We start from the raw sequence: 18,206 nt of genomic DNA on the forward strand, positions 1-18,206 counted from the left end.
CACTAAAAAAAGTTGCCATAATCTTTACATGACAAACTGCATAAAACATGGAAACTATGGAACAAAAAATTCAAAATTATCATATTACAAATTGTTATAACATACACATTTAACCATATTGAATAAAATGAAGTATAATAATGTAATAAGTGGGTGTTGAATATAGTATAATGTTCATATTTGTTTAATTATTTTGTAGCTAAACAACAACTAGATAATTTAAGAGTTACTATATTCTTATATATTATTAAAAATTCAGTGTTGACTATTTTTATGTTCAGGAAAAAATGAGATAAGCCCCTCAGAGGTCCAAAAGACTAGATGTCATTCACATAGTTTTGTCTTCCAAACAATAAAAATGGAACATGCTGTTTTACTGGAACTCATAAAAAGGGGGTTTATAATTGGGTTAGCTTTCATATGTAAAGCCAATTTAAAAAATCACCTGGAATGGTACATTTTACAAATTCTTAACAAGAAAATATATGTTGTACCCATACAAAATGAAAAAACAACCCACTATGTTAAACTAAATGTAAGTAACTATCATCATGTTTTAATTTTCTTTACACCCTAAATCTAGCCTGTACTTATACTGGTTGCTCATTCTCAATCCTTGGCACTCATATCATTATGGAGTTTTTTGGAGGGTGGGTCATGGGGCTTGAACTCTGCCGAGGCACTGTCCCTGAGCACTTCAGCTCAAGGCTACCACCCTGTCTTGAGCCATGCCACACTTCCAGTTTTCTAGAGGTTAATTGGAGATAAGAGTTTTAGGTCCTTTAGTGCCTAGGCTGGCTTTGAACCTTGATTCTCAGATTTCAGCCTCCTGAGTAGCTAGTATTAATGGCGTGAGTCACCGAGTCCGGCTTATGGAAATATTTTATACCCCAAAACAAGTGAAAAGAAATAAAAGCAGAAAGAAAAGAGCTGGAGAAGGGGTCAAAGAAAGCAAGAAACTGGGTTATAAATTGCTATTGTAACATGTTCATTTAAATTTATTAAACAAAATAATGAAGGAGTTAGTTTCTTTAAGTGTGAGTTAGTAGGAAAGAAACCATTTTACCTACATAAGGTATCAGAACTAGAAAAGATTAATGGAACATGAGAATTTATCCTTCCAACATCTTTCATTTGGCAGTATACCAAAATGTAGGCAGCATTTTTTTTCCTTTGGACAATTAATATACATGTTTTTGTATTTTTTAATAAATAATTTATTAACACTTATTTTTACTTCGTATTTCAAATGACATGTTTAACAAACGAGTGTTCAAGAATGGAATCTCTATATAAAATCATTGTTACTTAGTTTTTAGAGCATAATCAAAATTAGGCTAGGTGTTTGTATATCATAGATACATATTAATTTATGAAATAAAACATTATGTCTATCGAGTCATAGGTTTTTATGTCTATGTAGTTATGTTTATATTTCCAATAGCATTTTTAATACCAAAACTAAATAAAGATGAGGACAAGGTCAAAGTCATATAGTTTGAAGTGTCAAAAAAATTCCTTTTTTGATTTATCTCTTCATTTGAATTTACAATGATTAGTGAATATATTCCAATTCTTGGTAAATCATCCTTCAATAGTCCTTTATTTCTTATATTTTAAATGATTTCTACAAAATCTAAATTGATGAAATCACAATGAGATGAATGAGTTATTTTTTCTAATAAAACATATATAATTATATTGTATGTTAATTTTTAATTTAATTTTGTTTTCAAAGGGGTCACAGTTACATATGTAAGGTAGTAAGTACATTTCTTTTTATTGTAATGTATAAAGTGGTTACAGTTATATTCACTGTATATGTATATAGAGTTAATTTGAGAGTGCAGAATGAACAAAAATTTCTGAAATGATCTCATTTTTAAATTAGTTTTTATTTTTATTTTATCTTTTTTAAAAGAATTTATTAACGTTGATTTTTACATCACATTTTAAATGACAAGTTTAACATTCAAGTGTTCAAGGAGGGAATCTCTATTTACAATCACTGGGATTTAGTATTTAGAACTTAATCACAATTAGGCTAAGGTTTTGTATTTCATAGAAACATATTAATTTATGAAATAAAACATTATTTTTATTTTATCTTTTTAACATTAAAAATTGTCTCAGGTTGTTTGCTTTTCAATACCAAATTATAACTTACAGAGAAACTGGTATAGGATTAAGCCTTACATTGAAGGAAATTCTACCATTTCTGTCAACTTGAATTGAATGAAAGTGATGTACTATATGAAATAAAACAGAGAAAATATGATCTCACTAATATATAAAGTATAAAAAATGTCAAAAAAAACCAGGGCTGGGAATATGGCCTAGTGGTAGCCTGTTTGCCTAGCATGAACAAAGCCCTGGGTTTGACTCCCTGGAATCACATACACACATACACAGAGAAAGCCGGAAGAGGCACTGTGGCTCAAATAGCAGGGTGCTAGCTTTGAGCAAAAAGTGTCCAAGGACACTTGGTGCTTCAACCCCAGGACTGGCTAAAAAACAACAAAAAAACCCCAACAAAATGTGGAAATACTATTGGCTTGGACGGAAGGAAGGATAAGGCAAAGTAACATAATAAAGGCTGCAGAGGTTCCAACAACCTAGAAAAATGATCTATAGTAATACTTGGTAATTGTGGTTAGTAAAAATTTATTGTATATTTCTTAATTGCTCATTGATTTCTAACATTTTACTATGAATTAATGGGAGGGCAAAGTGTTGGGGATTAAAATGTACTGAGCTGTATAATCACTGCTCTTTATAAGCATGTAGGAAAATGGAGTATGAAACTCATGAAAATCAAAAAGGAAGAGCTAAAAAAGATTAATAGAAGGTACTCAGAGCAAAGTAAAATGTATGCATAGATGAGAATATCATATGAAATCTCTTTGTAAATTAATATACAATAAATAAAAATGTGAGAAGGGAATATCAATGATAATAGGGCAATGTTCTTTCAAAATGTCAATATGCAAATTTAGTTAATAAGACCTAAGATAATGATAGAACAGGCATTTAATATGAAATATGAAATACTTATATATAAATTTTTAATGACTGAGCTAAATCATTAAAAACTGAAATATAAATATCACAGTCTGCAGTACATAAAGCTGATAACACCAAGAATATAAAATAATAACTTTTATAAACCAATAAAAACAAAATATCTCATTAGACAAAAAGGAATTATATATATATACATATATATATATTTGTGTAACTTCACTGAAAGAAATCTGAAGAATAGTTCGCCTTGAAAACTAAGGAGATCATACTGAAATACAAAGATGTAATTATGTTTGAACGTTTTGAAATAATCTGTCAGGAGAAAATCAAGAGAAGATGTCATTTTGATGGCTTGGATATAATGCGATTCCACTCAGGAATAATTCCATTTCCACTCAGCGCAAATGTAGGCCATTTTTAGGGAATTTACAAAATGACCACTTTAAAGAATTTGTAAACTTATCAAACAACGTTTTCACTGATTTTTATTAAAAAATCCTTTTTTATTGTGAAATAGTCTATTCTTTTATATAACTGATAAGAACAACAGATGCTGGAGGGGATGCGGCCAGGAGGGAACACACTACACTGTTGGTGGGAGTGCAAACTCCTTCAACCACTATGGAAAGCAGTATGGCATTTCCTCAAAATACTAAACATAGAGCTTTCCTATGAACCAGCAATTCCACTACTTGGCATTTACCCAACCATTCAGAAACAAGGGCATACTAAATCCACTAGCACAATGATGTTCATTGCAGCACTATTTACTGTAGCAAAGATATGGAAGCAACCCAGATGTCCCTCAGTTGATGAGAGGATCAACAACAAGATGTGGTATTTATACACAATGGAATTCTATGCTGCCATCAGAAAGAATGACATCGCCCCATTTGTTAGGAAATGGAAAGACTTAGAAAAAATCATATTAAGTGAAGTAAGCCAGACTCAAAGGAACATAGGCTCAATGGTTTCCCTCATTCGTCATAATCAGTAGAAACCTTGGGCTCTCCTAGCAGAGATTTGCAATAGAGCAAAACCTAGATACATAAGGCCATACAGTCTGATGCTAAATGAAAGGACTTCTAGGATATAAAAACAAAAGCCATATAATGAGTGATTGTTGTCCTTAATGTACTATGTTATCTCTCATCTCTTTTGCTGTCCCTTGGTTATCTCATATTGTTATAGCATTTCACTTTGTTATCTGATATATTGGATAAATGCATATTTGGTTATTTGAAATTGGATAGGGAAGGGGGGAAAACAAGAGGAGGGGTGGGGGGAGGGAAATGGGTACAAAGACATGAGAAAAGGTATCAATGTATGTGAAGTAACACACCTTCTATCTGGCGAATATAATGTAACCCTTCTATTAATTACAATAAAAAATATATAAAAAAAACTTTCTAAGGTTTTTATTTTGTTAAAATCCCCTAAGTTTCAGGTATTTTTAAAAGAGATAATTATGCACATGAAATGTCACTGTAAAATTCAGGATATTACAATGAAGGTTCAGAGATAATAGAATAGAAATGTTCAATGATAAATTATTTTTAATTATATGTTTATTATGTCTATTTACTTGTAGAAAGGAGTTACCCTTCACCATATCAGTTTATGAATATAATGCATCTTGATGATAAACTATTTAATAAAATGTTATGGTGCAACAAAATAGAATACGGAAGCTGTTAAACATTGATGCCAATAGTAAATGACAAAAAGCAGAAATGAATATTAGAAGCTAGAAACAGTGGCATATAATTGTTATTACAATCCATTTGGGAGAATATGTTCTAGAAGACTATAAGTAATTCAGGGTCTGATGGTGAATGCTGTGTTCCTAGCAACAATGGGAGGCTTTGGTAGGTGCAATGGGTTGGGGAGGCATCCAGATAAAAAGCAAAGCGCTTCCTTAACCAACAGAAACTTACTGGAGGTGTGACTCAAATGGTAGAGAATTCGCCTGGCTAGAGTAAGTCCCTAGAATTAAATTCCAGTATTGCAAAAGGGGCAAAAAGTGTGACTACTATCTATTTATAAGATATACATGAGTATATTTCCCCAAAATTAATAACATCAATAATTTATCTTTCTTTGATAATATTAGACACGTGGAACCTATTTTTTATAGACATATTTTCTTCAAGATGGAGAGGTTACTCCAAAGGTTACCTGTAATTTAGTTTTCAAAAGCAATCAGATGTATAGTATTTAAGTGAGCTCATTTCATTTCACCTGTAATTCCTGCCTATTAAATAAATTTGCTTGAAATATTCACCCAGTAAGTACATAAAGTCCCAGAAGCTCTCCTTGTTGCAGAAATTGTTATTTGGGGGTCTGGGTGTGTTACATGAATAGATATGTCTTGATATAGATAAAATTAAGTAGAAATTAGAAATGGCTTATGACAAGGGAAGAAATGATTGTTTACCCATTTCAAAACCTCAACTCAAATTTTACCCAAAATTTTAAGGTGGGTTATGGAATAATGTTTATGTATAATCTGTAATGTTTATGTCTGTAATCTTTGTCTTCAGGAAGTTGATGAAGCAGTTGTTAGTTGAATGTTGGCTCCTAGCTTATAGACTTAAAAGACTTTACTATAGAAAATTCTGTGATTGCACATCACTTTTTACACCAGCTAATCTAAACCCATTTTTTCCGTGACTATTCACACAAAGAAGCTTCATGCTGTTGCCTGAGTGGTACTACTTTCTCAGGTTTTGGGCAGCTCTGAGGAACAGTGGCCCCACCTAATAGAAAGGCTGATTTCAATGTTGACCTCCATCACAGTGTGCTAATGTAACAGACAAGAACAAGAAAAAAGAAGACCAGCTAATAAAAACAAACCAGAAAATATTGATCCCAACCCAGAAAAGCTTGGTGTTTTATTGAAAAGACACCTCTTCAGAAAAACCCTTTCTTCTCTTGTCAAACAAGGATTTGAACTGGTCTGTCCTTCTAATTGTTCCAGTAGAAAAGACGCAGAGGTGTGATGTTTGGGGCTTTCCAACAGACAGGAAGATCTTTGCATTCACTGAGTTGGACATTCTACAGACTGCCGGTTTTGTCTGTAGGAAAGGATTTTTTTTCCCTGAATATAATTTGCTCTTGTCCCCTTGCTTCTCATTGCTGAGAGATGTCTAATAGTAATGTAAAGCTTTTTATTTAAAACGGATTATAATGATCCCTCCTGGCCACATCCCCTCCAGCATCTGTTGTTATTAGTTTTCCTGATCCTGGCCATTCTAACTGGAGTGAGGTGGAATCTTAGAGTTGTTTTGATTTGCATTTGTTTTATGACCAGAGATGTCGAGCATTTCTTCATGTGTCTATAGGCCATTTTTGTGTCTTCTTCAGAGAAGACTCTCTTTAAGTGTTTGGCCCATTTTTTAATGGGATGGTTGTTATTTGGGAGATTAGTTTTGGAGTGATTTAATTTTTTGAGCTGTTGATATATTTTAGATATGAGGCCTTTATCTGTTGTATGGTTGGTATAGATCTTCTCCCACTCTCTAGGCTTCCTAATTTACTAGCTATGTCCTTTGCCATACAAAAGCTCTGCAGTTTAATGCAGTCCCACTTATCCAGCCTTTCTCTGATTTGTTGTGATTCTTGGTCTTTATTAAGAAAGTTTCAACATGTGCCAAGGAGGCCTAGTGTATCTCCTACTCCTTCTTGTAAAGTTTTCAGTGTGTCAGCTTTTACCTCCAGGTCTTTGATCCATTTGGAGTTAATTCTAGTGCAAGGTGACAAAGAAGGATCCAACTTTAGTTTTCTGCAGGTGCTTAACCAGGTCTGCCAGCACAACTTGTTGAAGAGGCTATCTTTCTTCCATTCTATTTTTTTGGCTCCCTTGTCAAAGATTAGGTGGCCATAGGTCTGTGGTTTAATATCTGGGTCCTCAGTTCTATTCCATTGGTCTTCAGGCCTGTTCTTGTGCCAGTACCAAGCTGTTTTGATAATTATTGCTCTATAATAGAGTCTAAAGTTTGGTATTGAAATTCCTCTTGCATTGTTCTTTCTGCTAAGAAGTGTTTTTGCTATACGGGGTCCTTTATTATTCCATATGAAATTTTGGATTGCCTTTTCTATTTCTTTAAAGAATGCCATTGGGATATTGATGGGTATTGCGTGGAATTTGTAGATAGCCCTTGGCAAGATAGTCATTTTCACAATGTTGATTCTTACACTGTCGGTGGGAGTGCAAACTTGTTCAACCACTATGGAAAGAAGTATGGCAGTGCCTCAAAAGGCTAAACATAGAGCTTCCCTATGACCCAGCAATTCCACTACTTGGCATTTACCCAACCATCCAGAAACTAGGGCATACTAAATCCACTAGCACATCAATGTTCATCGCAGCATTATTCACCATAGCAAAGATATGGAACCAACCTAGATGTCCTTCAGTTGATGAACGGATCCACAAGATGTGGTATTTGTACCCAATGGAACTCTATGCTGCTGTCAGAAAAAATGACATCGCCCCATTTGTTAGGAAATGGAAAGACTTAGAAAAAATCATATTAAGTGAAGTAAGCCAGACTCAAAAGAACTTAGGCTCAGTGGTTTCCCTCATTCATCACAACCAGTAGAAACCGTGGGCTCTAATAGCAAAGATTTGCAATAGAGCAAAAACTTGATACATAAGGCCATATAGTATGAAGCTAATTGAATGGACCTCTAGGATATTGGAACAAAAGCCATATAATGAATGATTGCTGTCCTTAAGGTGCTATGTTATCTCTCATCTCTTTTGCTGTTCCTTTGTTATCTCATATTGTCACAATATCTCACTTTGTTATGTGATATATTGGATACATTTGTATGTGGTTACTTGAAATTGGACAGGGAAGGGGGGAAAACCAAGAGGGGGAGTGGGGGGGAGGGTAATGGGGACCAAGACATGTGGAAGGGTATCAATGTATGTGAATTAATGCACCTTCTATCTGGCAAATATCATGTAACCCTTTTATTAAATACAGTAAAAATATTAAAAAAATAAAACGGATTATATTCTGCAAGACTCTAAAAGTCTTTCACCTTCTAGAGTCAATTGATTGCACTTTCCTAAGTTACTGTACTACTTGGAATAGAAATGAAGTGCAGATTGTGTTTCATGGATTCAGCCCCAAAACACTAAATTTAAGCCCTCAGTGTACAAAGGTTTATATCTTTCATCTCTTTACTAGGTCTCAACAAAACTATTAAATAAATATTAATTCACTTTGGCCCATAAAAGGGAATGCGAAATGAACATCAATTTTAAAAAGTGAAATTACATGAAATAAATATAAGGCTCCTATATATTTCTTGATTTAGTAAGGGCATATTAAGGGCAGCAAGTTAAATTACATTAACATTATAAATTATTTATGATGGTATCAATTAAAATTGGGGGCAGAGAGTTGCTTATGATAGCCATTGGCATCTAGTTTGGTGATATTCACCTAAGAGTTTGACAGTTTACTTCTACCAACCTACATTCTAGACACATTTCAATGCACAAGGTAAATTCCTGTTACTTGCTAGATAAGATTAAGTTAAATGTTCAGAGTTACACTAAACTATGAATAAATTTTTTGTCATAAGTGATATGTCTCAGATGTATAGACATGCACATTGTCTAAAATGATCCATTCACTTCTGCTACCCCGAGAGAAAAGCCCATTTATGAAATGCCATCATTCATAAAGTATAAAGCTTGAAGGGATCCAATTCAATTTTAATTCCTAAGAATATTAAATAGAACATTTTCTTCCAAAATTGTGCAGTTCTAGAGTAGACTTCCTGGACATCTCTTGTAGCCTGTCACTTTGAAGTCTTGTCAGCACAGCTATCTAATTGATATGAAGCACCCTGAAGTCACTGTCTCTTTGTAGTGTTACTTGTCAAATGCCTCCAGCCTTGCTTTAAAGTACACGAGACCTTAACTTATCAATCTTTCTGCACCTATATCGCATGCTATGCCATGGCTGATTTTCTCTTCTAGGCATATGAAATTCTAAATTATACATGTCTTTGATATCTTTAGGTTGCTTTATTTTAGAAGTACTCTGGGTAACTAACACATGGCATTCTTGTTCAAAAGGAAGGGCTTACCAGATATACAAGCATATATTTGTGCATGTATTTTTTCCACAATAGACACTGTTCCAGTAGTTAACAATGTTGTTAGTTTATAGTACCTGTAACTTTTAGCTTCTCAGCTCCAATGGTAATCTCATCTTCATCGGCAGAGAATAGCACCCTTCCATCTTCACTTGCCCTTACTTCGAACCTTTTACATTGAGCCTCTACAGCGTCAGCTCCTATGAACAGAGGAAAAGATTGAGCATCAAACTGGTGCCTACAAAACCTTACTTTAGAAATAAGTAAAAAGGGACATAGCGTAGTTTTTAGTGTGTTTATCTTGACTATGTATTTTATTTCTAAATTGGTATTTTAAAATGTTAGCTTTGTCAAGGACCTGCTTATTTGGCAAAGACTTGCTAGGCTACCATTGAGCATAAATGTGATCTGTAATTGTTTGAGATTATCCTAGTAAGATTAGGTTTAGCTATTAAAACAGCAACAACAATAACTCTGTGTATTCAAAAGAAAAGACAAGATCAGCTTTGTAGTCTTACAAGTTGAAGTCATGGAACACTATCTGGTACCTGCTGATTCTCAGTAAATAATTGGGGAAATGAATTATTTTTACTTTTCCTCCCTGCAACACAAACCAGAGTTGCACATTGCGATCTCATATGATATTTGTAAAGTAGCATTCAGAATGAATCTTAAGTTAGGCTACAGTTCACAGAGGTTTTATAAGGTTTATATTTTTCATCCTTTGATAGCAATGAATTGGAATAATCGTCTTTTTAGTCTTATAATTCTTTATTTTTGAAGTGTTGCCCTGTAAATTTTTTAGGAAAATACTTTCCTTAATTTATTGATGCATGTTGTACTGTTAGAAAATTGAAATCCAAATCCACAAATGACCAAGCCAGGTGCTGTATTTGGAGAACATAATTTGAGAGAAAAGTCACTCTTTTGAAGAAAAATTTCTGAATAGTGGATAGGGCTAAAGAAGTGATAGTTTCACAATATCAAATTCCTTCTGTTGTCATGACCAATTTTATGTTTGGGTCAATATCTTCTCCTACTGCTTAGATAAGGAATACTTCTCAGGTAAATGGGAGACTGCTCAGATACAATTCATTGGAGTCAGGGACATAGGTTCACCACAGGCATACATCTTATATGTCTTTGCATATTGAGAAAGATTCTAAGACACATGACTCAATGAACTCAAAGTCCAACATCAGGTATGAATTTCAAAATGTCGTTGGGTTAAAAATTATGTCTGTTTTCCTGTGAATAAACTTTCTATTTAAAAATAGTTTTTAAGTGCCGGGAGTTTGGCCTAGTGGTAGAGTGAGTGCTTACTTAGCATGCACGATGCTCTGGATTCAATTCCTCAGTACTGCATGCACTGTGGTGCTGTGGTTCTAATGGTAGAGTGCTAGGCTTTAGAAAGCCCAAGGACAGTGCCCAGGCCCCGAGTTCAAGCCTCAGGACTGGCAACAAAAAATAGACTTTTAAATTAGGTTTATATAGTTGTAAAAAGGAGTTTCCATTTAATAAGGCATAAATACAATGCATCTTGATCCATGTCACCACTTTTATCCTTGTCATTATTCATCCCTCACCTTCCTATCCCTTCTGTCAATATGTGGAAGCTAGAATTAGCCTATAAAACTATAATTAAGCATGTCAGGACTGTATTCCATTGTTTACAATGTATTAGCTAAAATATGGTAGATTCAAAACAGAACCCAAATGCTGGAATTCTTTGGAATGCACAAAGTTCAATTAAAACACACACACACACACACACACACACACACACACACACACGGAGACGGGTACTTGCAAGTGGTGGGGTGGGGCCAAGGAGAGAGGGGTAGAAGAATGAAGAAGAGAAGGGTGATAATATTATAATCAAGAAGTTAATGTGTAGAAGGTAGGGGAGGGTTCAGTGAGAATGTTAAAAGATGTGACTGGTCAAGATGTACTGTGTTCACAAACTGTTTTGTTAAATGGCATCTCCTTTATACAACTAGTTAAAGATTTAAAAAGCATAGGATTTTTTTAATGTAGGTATACATCATATTCTTGACTGTCCTCTCCCCTTTTTCCTCTTCATTTGTCCACCATTTTCCCCTTGACCCCAAATCACATCTTTTTCAGTACCTGATTCCTGGTGTTTATTTTGATGAACTTAGAATTTGTATTTTTAATGAATTATATTAATAATATCTCCACTGAATCTACTGTATTTCAGTTAAGACATATGTATGCATGTGCATACCACACAATTCATGTGCCTGGTTTTGAGTGGCACATAGACAAAATTTAACAAGATGAATAACACTAGGTCTAAGCTTCCCCCCCTCTTTCTTTGGTTTTAGGTTTCTTTGGTTTCCATTTCAGCTCTAGTCTACATCCTAGTCCATGGGGCTAACCCACTTTAATGTATTTCCTGTGGAACATTAAAATGGTGGAAAAATACTTAAAACCTAGATTAGATGAAAAACAATTTCTCTGAGAACAAAATGTATATTTCCATATTCTAATAATACATTCATGAAAAATCTCCAATAAAACTATGGTAAATAACAGAACTAGTTTTGTCCTTGTAGGCTGAAAGTTAGAAACAGCATGAATTTTACTTTGTTTAAAGAAATTCCTCTTTTTTTCTTGTTTAAATAAAGACTTCTCTTTATATAGATTTTAATGATGCATAGAAATCCATTAAAGATCAGCTGCTCCTTTAAAAATTAGTTATATTCTTTCTTTAAGAAGCTGTACAAAGGAGATACCATTCACTACAACAGTTTGTGATATCAGCTATTCTTTATCATTGTCAGAAAATTGATTTTGTAAATATTTTAAAGGATATACTCATTTAACTATTTTCTCCTAATTGCAATCTAAGCTTCATATATTTTATCTGTGGTCTTTCAACCATAATAACTCAGCTGAGTATTGCCCAAAAGCTGTGCTTAGGCCAGTATGTTGACAAGTATGATTTCCTCTGGGTTGTGAAATATCTGTTTAAGCTTATCTTCGAGGGACTTGGGAATACATTAATTCTCAACTGCCTGAAAGATTTTGATAGTTTATCTGTAACATATTTTAATATTTACACTACATTACTTCTTTCAAATATACTCAGTTGCTGAGCTTAATTAATTCACAAAATATGTTAGAGATGAAAGCCATTGAAGTGCATTAAATCACTGTTCAATTATATATATATATACACACCCCAAATATACTTAAATCTATATATACACACACACAAGCATATATGTGTATATATATACACATTACATTTTTCATACATTAACAAAATTTTTCTTGGTGTAATACTTGAGGATTTTGTAGAAAAGATACATGATCAATAAAAAATGATATATTGTATGTCACATCAACTATTACCTATAGTCTTAAATTATATATAGAACTAAATTTAAATGATCAAATGAACATAAAGATATTGCAAACTATGTATCCTTGTCCCCAGAACAAATGAGATGCATCTAAGCCATTCCTTGATGCATACAGAATCATCCAATTGTAAAATGCATATAAAATTAACATCACAGACTACACTTTAATCACTATGTTAACATAATTACAGATGACAAAATTGCCAGCAATTAGCACAGAATTGATAGTAAATATTCATTTTAAATTAGAAAAGGATTGTGTAATGTTACATTTTTTTATATGTTGCTTTTCTTCCAACAAAAACCTACAATGTGTCATTGTAGACCCTGTCAGTTACTGGGGATGTTTTTGATTCAAGGTAATATCCATTGAACTTTTTCTCTTTTTTTTTTTTGCCAATTCTGGGCCTTGAACTCAGGGCTTGGGCACTGTCCTTGGGTTTTCTCAAGGCTAAAGCCCTACCACTTGAGCCTCAGCACTACCTCCAGCTTTTTTCTATGTACATGGTACTGAGGAATTGAACCTTGGTCTTTGTGCATGCTAAGCAAGCACTTTAACACTAGGCTAAACTCCCAGCCCTCTTTGGACGTTTTGAAGCTGAATTTATTAGGACCAAACTTTCTTTGCCAGGTGTATCGCTTCCTTACATTCCTGGTGTCGTGCGTTAGCCTGGGCTAGGGCAATGCAAAGAGTGGTTCTTCAGAGAAGTGTGAAAACCCAGTCTCTTTTGAGTCAATGGAACCTCACTGCCCTGGGAAAAGTATGTTGCACAGGCTTGTCTTGTTAATTTTTAGTGCACTGATGCCAAGACTTACAGTATTTTAATAAGGATATCTGAGGGATGCTTACTGACATTTACTTTGCACGTAATGCTTCCACATTTCCTCCTGATAATTCTAAATGTACCTTTGTACATTTATTCATCCTGAACGCTCTTTTGCTGTTGAAATCAGTAAAGTCAGCACTAAATAAGGGGCAACAAACACTTATTTTAAGCAATTTAAGAAATCAAAATTGTTTGAAAGTGGTGTTGTGGCACCAGGGGTGGTAGGGTGGTAGCCTTGAGCTGAAGAGCTCAGGGACAGCACCTAAGCCCAGAGTTCAAGCCCCATTACTGAAAAAAAAAGAAAAAAGAAATCATAATTGTGAAAATGTCAAGTAAATCACAGTTTTCTACTCTTTAGACAGTGCTGTATTGCTAATGATTTGCTATCACCAATGCAATTTTTTTGGCAGTCCTGAGCTTGGGCTCAAGGCCTGAGCACTGTCCTTGGGTTTTTCTCAAGGTGAGAGCTCTGCCACTTGAGCCACACCACCATGTCTGGATATTTTCTATGTATGTGGTACTGAGGAATCGAACCTAGGTCTTTGTGCATGCTTGGCAAGCATTCTACCACTAGGCCAATTCCCAGCCCCACCAATGCATATTTTTATGATTGCATGCCTTGAAAAATATGGCAGGGTTACCAAAGACTCAGTAAAATCACTACGGAATGTTCAAACTGTGTATTTGAATTTCAGCTCTTAAATCAGGAAGGATAATCTAGTTACAGTGCAATAGAAGTCCAGTGGAACTATGTACTCTGTTCGTGCTGACCTCGAGCACGGGGCAGCAGAAATATTCTCAGAGTCTCAGGTGGGCAGGTAGTTCCGTAGCTCAAGGTTTTAAGCACAATGAAAAATATACAACTAGGTAAGCATAGATTACATGGTAGGAATCAAAAAGCTATATAATGTTATCAATTGACATTGAAGGATAATGGGAGAGAGGGAATGCTTTTCCCCTTGGCTCTTTTGTAAGATGTAGATTCCATGTGAGAGTACCTAGTGAATACTAGAAGCAATCTCTGTCTTCACCCATGCCAAAACTCCAGGCTTTATTTTTTTTCCCAGTCTGGGGCTTGAGCTCAGGGTCTGAGTCCTGTCCTTGGGCTTTCTCAAGGCTAGAGTTCTACCACTTGAACCACAGTACCACTTTTGGCTTTTTCTGTGTTTATGATACCAAGGAATCAAACCTGGGTCTTTGTGCATGCTAGGGAAGCACTCTACCACTAGGCCAAACTCCTGGCCCAAATTTCAGGGTTTCTAAGCAAGTTCTTCACTGAAGCATCATCTGTATACTTCTTAATCTTCCATATCTGAAACTAAAGTTATAAGAACAGAGATTTGCCCAAGGAAAGGGGCAGATTCTAAAACAAGATGGGCCGAAGCGCTTCACCATAAAAATTTTCATTTGCAATAGAGATGAGGACATTTAAAATAAAGTATACTTTCAAGAATGATGATGTGGTAGCCAGGGGCCAGTGGCTCTTGCATGAAATCCTAGCTACTAAGAAGATCTGGGGGACTTTAATTCAAAGCCTTCCTTCAGCAGAAAAGTCCACAAGATCCCATTTCCAAAATAACGAGCAAAAAAATCACTCTGTATATGTGGCTCCAGTGGGACAGCACCACCCAAGCAGGCAAGCCAGAGTGAGTGTGCAGCCCTAAATTCAAAGCCTGGTTCAAGGAAAAAGTATGGTGAAGTTGTGATGAGAGATAATTAAAGGAAAATGAATGCACAAATGTCATACTCATCAAAGACTGTGAAGTAGTCACTACAAATGTTTCTCTCAAATTAAAAGAAGCCGTGTATAACTAGATAAGCGAAGACGTAATAAATTATCTCATCAGCTGAGAAATACTGATAAATACATACAAAAGAACAAGTAACAAAAATATCTACACTTAGAAATTTATTACCTAACTTAGAAAAATCAGTGTGGGCTACATGTAGTTTTAAAATACAGCAAGAAGAAACCAGCGACATTGAAGGTACATAGATGTTGAAATTTGAAGAACAGAGAGAACGAAAAAGCAGAGGGGAATGAAGCTACTGCCCTACCCTTGATGATTTCTTTTCTTTTTTCTTTTTTGCCAGTCCTGGGGCTTGAACTGAGGGCCTTAACACTGTTCTTGGGCTTTCTCAAGATTATAGTCTTACCATTTGAGCCACAGCACCACTTCTGGCTTTTTATATGTATGTGGTACTGAGGAATCGAACCCGGGTCTTCATGCATGCTAGGCAAGCACTCTAACAGTAGGCGAACTCCTGGCCCTGCCCTACCCTTGAGCAAAGCCCCGCTTCCCATTTCCTAGAGGATAATTGGAGATGAGAACCTCAGGTCTTTTTATGCCCAGACTGGCTTTGAATCTTGATCCTCAGACCTCAGCCTGAGTAGCTAGCATTCCAGGTGTGAGCCACCATGCCTGGCATTGAAAGTTTCTTAAATGCACAGAAAAATAAAACTCTACATACTCGGGAATCTCAAGTGAGCTCTGTATTGGAAAGACAGAGAGCCACATATTGATGAGAGAAAGAAAAGGAGAAAACAATGACAGTAAGACAGAAATGACTCACCACTTCCTGAATAGAGCTGAGCTCTTGAAATGAGGGAAAATCAGTGGAAAGCCATAGCCAAAGTGTATAAAGGAAAAGAAATGCCCACTTGCCTACCATACATATTACTGTCAACTAGTGATCCTTTAAAAATTTCAGCAACATAAAATTATTTCCAAATATTTTACACATTGTCAATTTGCAGCAAATCTACACTACAAGAAAATGTGAAGAAAAATCATTTGGACTAAAATCAAATACCTTCAGAGAATACTTCACACTCTTACAAAATGGAATTAAAATAGTTAAAAGGATACATGAGTATTTCTCACACTTTCTACATAATTGAAACATTGATGAGACAAAACATATGTATTTGGTTTTATTTCAGTTCTGTGACACAGTCCTGGAAGATATTACTATAAAAGAGGATGGAGTTCAAGCAAAACTTGCATTTGGCTAAGGGGACAGAAAAACTCTGGAATGACAGGAGCTAAATTTCTTAGGAACACATAGAGTTAAAAGTGATAGGCTAAAGTTATTAGCAGAAAAATTGTACAAAGTACTGCTACTGCTTCTCATTTAATAATCATATATATATATACCTGTGCGTGTTTAAATATATATATGTATATGCATTCTTTTTTTTTTTTTTTGCCAGTTCTCGGGCTTGCACTCAGGGCCTTAGCACTGCCTTTGGACACTCTTTGCTCAAGGCTGGTGCTTTGCCACTTGACCTACAGCACCACTTCTGGCTTTTTCTATGTATGTGCTACCAAGGAATCGAGCCTGGGACTTCGTGCATGCTAGGCAAGCACTCTTACCACTAGGCCAAACATACATATATATTCTAATGTAACAAAGCCTTGGATTTTTAGCATACTTAGTGCTAATACCACAAGGTAAAACTCAACAAAGGAAAGCTACTTTATATCAGTAGATTCCCAGATATCTCTAAATTTTTATGATTGTATATTTGCAGTGGATTAGTGTTAGTTAATATACATGTTGCATGTAAGAAAGCCTCCACTAAGGAAATGGAAAGACTACCTATTCCAGCAATTAAGATTTTCCTTGGATTATTTCTTTTTCAGTCTGCATATAGGATAAGTGAAACTGGATAATTGAGAGTTATGGGGAATCATATCTCTTCATCTTTTTTAGATCTCTCAGTTTGCAACCCCCATCTGGGGACCAAGATAGGTTCTCATAATGATTCTCCTTCCAGCCAGCAGATATCAGGATGATATAAATAGTTTTATGTTCTATATTACTTTGATCTTAATAATTATAATTAATGGTGTTAATCTAAAACTGTATATTTCAAAGTATTTTGTGATTTACTTATTTTTATAATACTAAAAATTAAACTTAGATCTAGGCAATTAGTAAACAACTAGATAATACTGCCCGCTCTTTCAAAAATGTATTATTTGTTTTAGATACATAGATGTGCGATTGTCCTTGGGCTTGAACTCAGGACATGGGCTTTTCCCTTGAGATTTTTGATTCAGGCTAGTACTCTACCACATGACCCATAGCTCAGTTCTGCCTTTTTGGTGGTTAACGGAAGATGAGTCTCAATTTCCTGCCAGAGATGGCTTTGAACTACAATGCTCAGATTTCAGCCTCCTGTGTAGGTAGGATTACTGACATGAGTTACCCAATGCCTTTAAAATATTCATTTTGCATTTCTGTTTTATGAAGTTATACACTTGAGTTAGATATATTTTATTCAAGGATAATACTGCCTTGAAATATCTTTAAGTAGTTGTACAGAATAATTCTTACTAAATTAACTAGATACTTCAATCTAGTGTCATTCTGCCTCAACCTCTCAGCATAACTAGGATGAGAGGCATAATTCACCATGCTTACAATGGGTTTGAAATGATTTGTCTTTTGCATTTCTGATCTTTGCATCAGCTTACAAGGTATTACCTGCAAGTCAGGAATCTCACTGCAGAACACATTTTCTGTAGTTTGGGGCAGTTACATAGCCTTCTAAGATTTAGTATTGTACTATCACATAAGAGTAGGAACAGCACAGTAAAAGGACCTGTGGCATGGCTTATATCAGGTAAGCATTTTCATTTTGATTAAACTCTAGATCTTCTGTTCGTCAAGGTTTGGATACACCTATCATGTTGTTCATTTATTAACAAGTCCTGGAATCATGTCCTGTAGGATTCTTACTTTCAGTCATATCCTACTATTTTATGTAAAATGATGTTATCCCCTTTGTCAATAAATGAAGTAGAGAAAAGCTAACAGGGACTGAGTCCATTCT

General features: G+C 35.0%; 1 protein-coding gene across 1 annotated transcript in view; it reads right to left on the reverse strand.

Annotated features, from left to right (window-relative positions):
* The window catches only part of Sgcz (sarcoglycan zeta), a 136,739-nt gene that overhangs the window by 16,649 nt on the left and 101,884 nt on the right, over positions 1 to 18,206 (reverse strand). The window contains exon 3 of the mRNA XM_090353763.1: positions 9,222 to 9,344. Coding sequence (XP_090209889.1) covers positions 9,222 to 9,344 — 123 coding nt within the window. The remainder of the gene's footprint in view (positions 1 to 9,221; positions 9,345 to 18,206) is intronic.

This window comes from Megascapheus bottae, chromosome 20 (genome assembly GCF_031878675.1).
Source record: "Megascapheus bottae isolate mThoBot1 chromosome 20, mThoBot2.hap1, whole genome shotgun sequence".
Classification (NCBI taxonomy): Eukaryota; Metazoa; Chordata; class Mammalia; order Rodentia; family Geomyidae; genus Megascapheus; species Megascapheus bottae.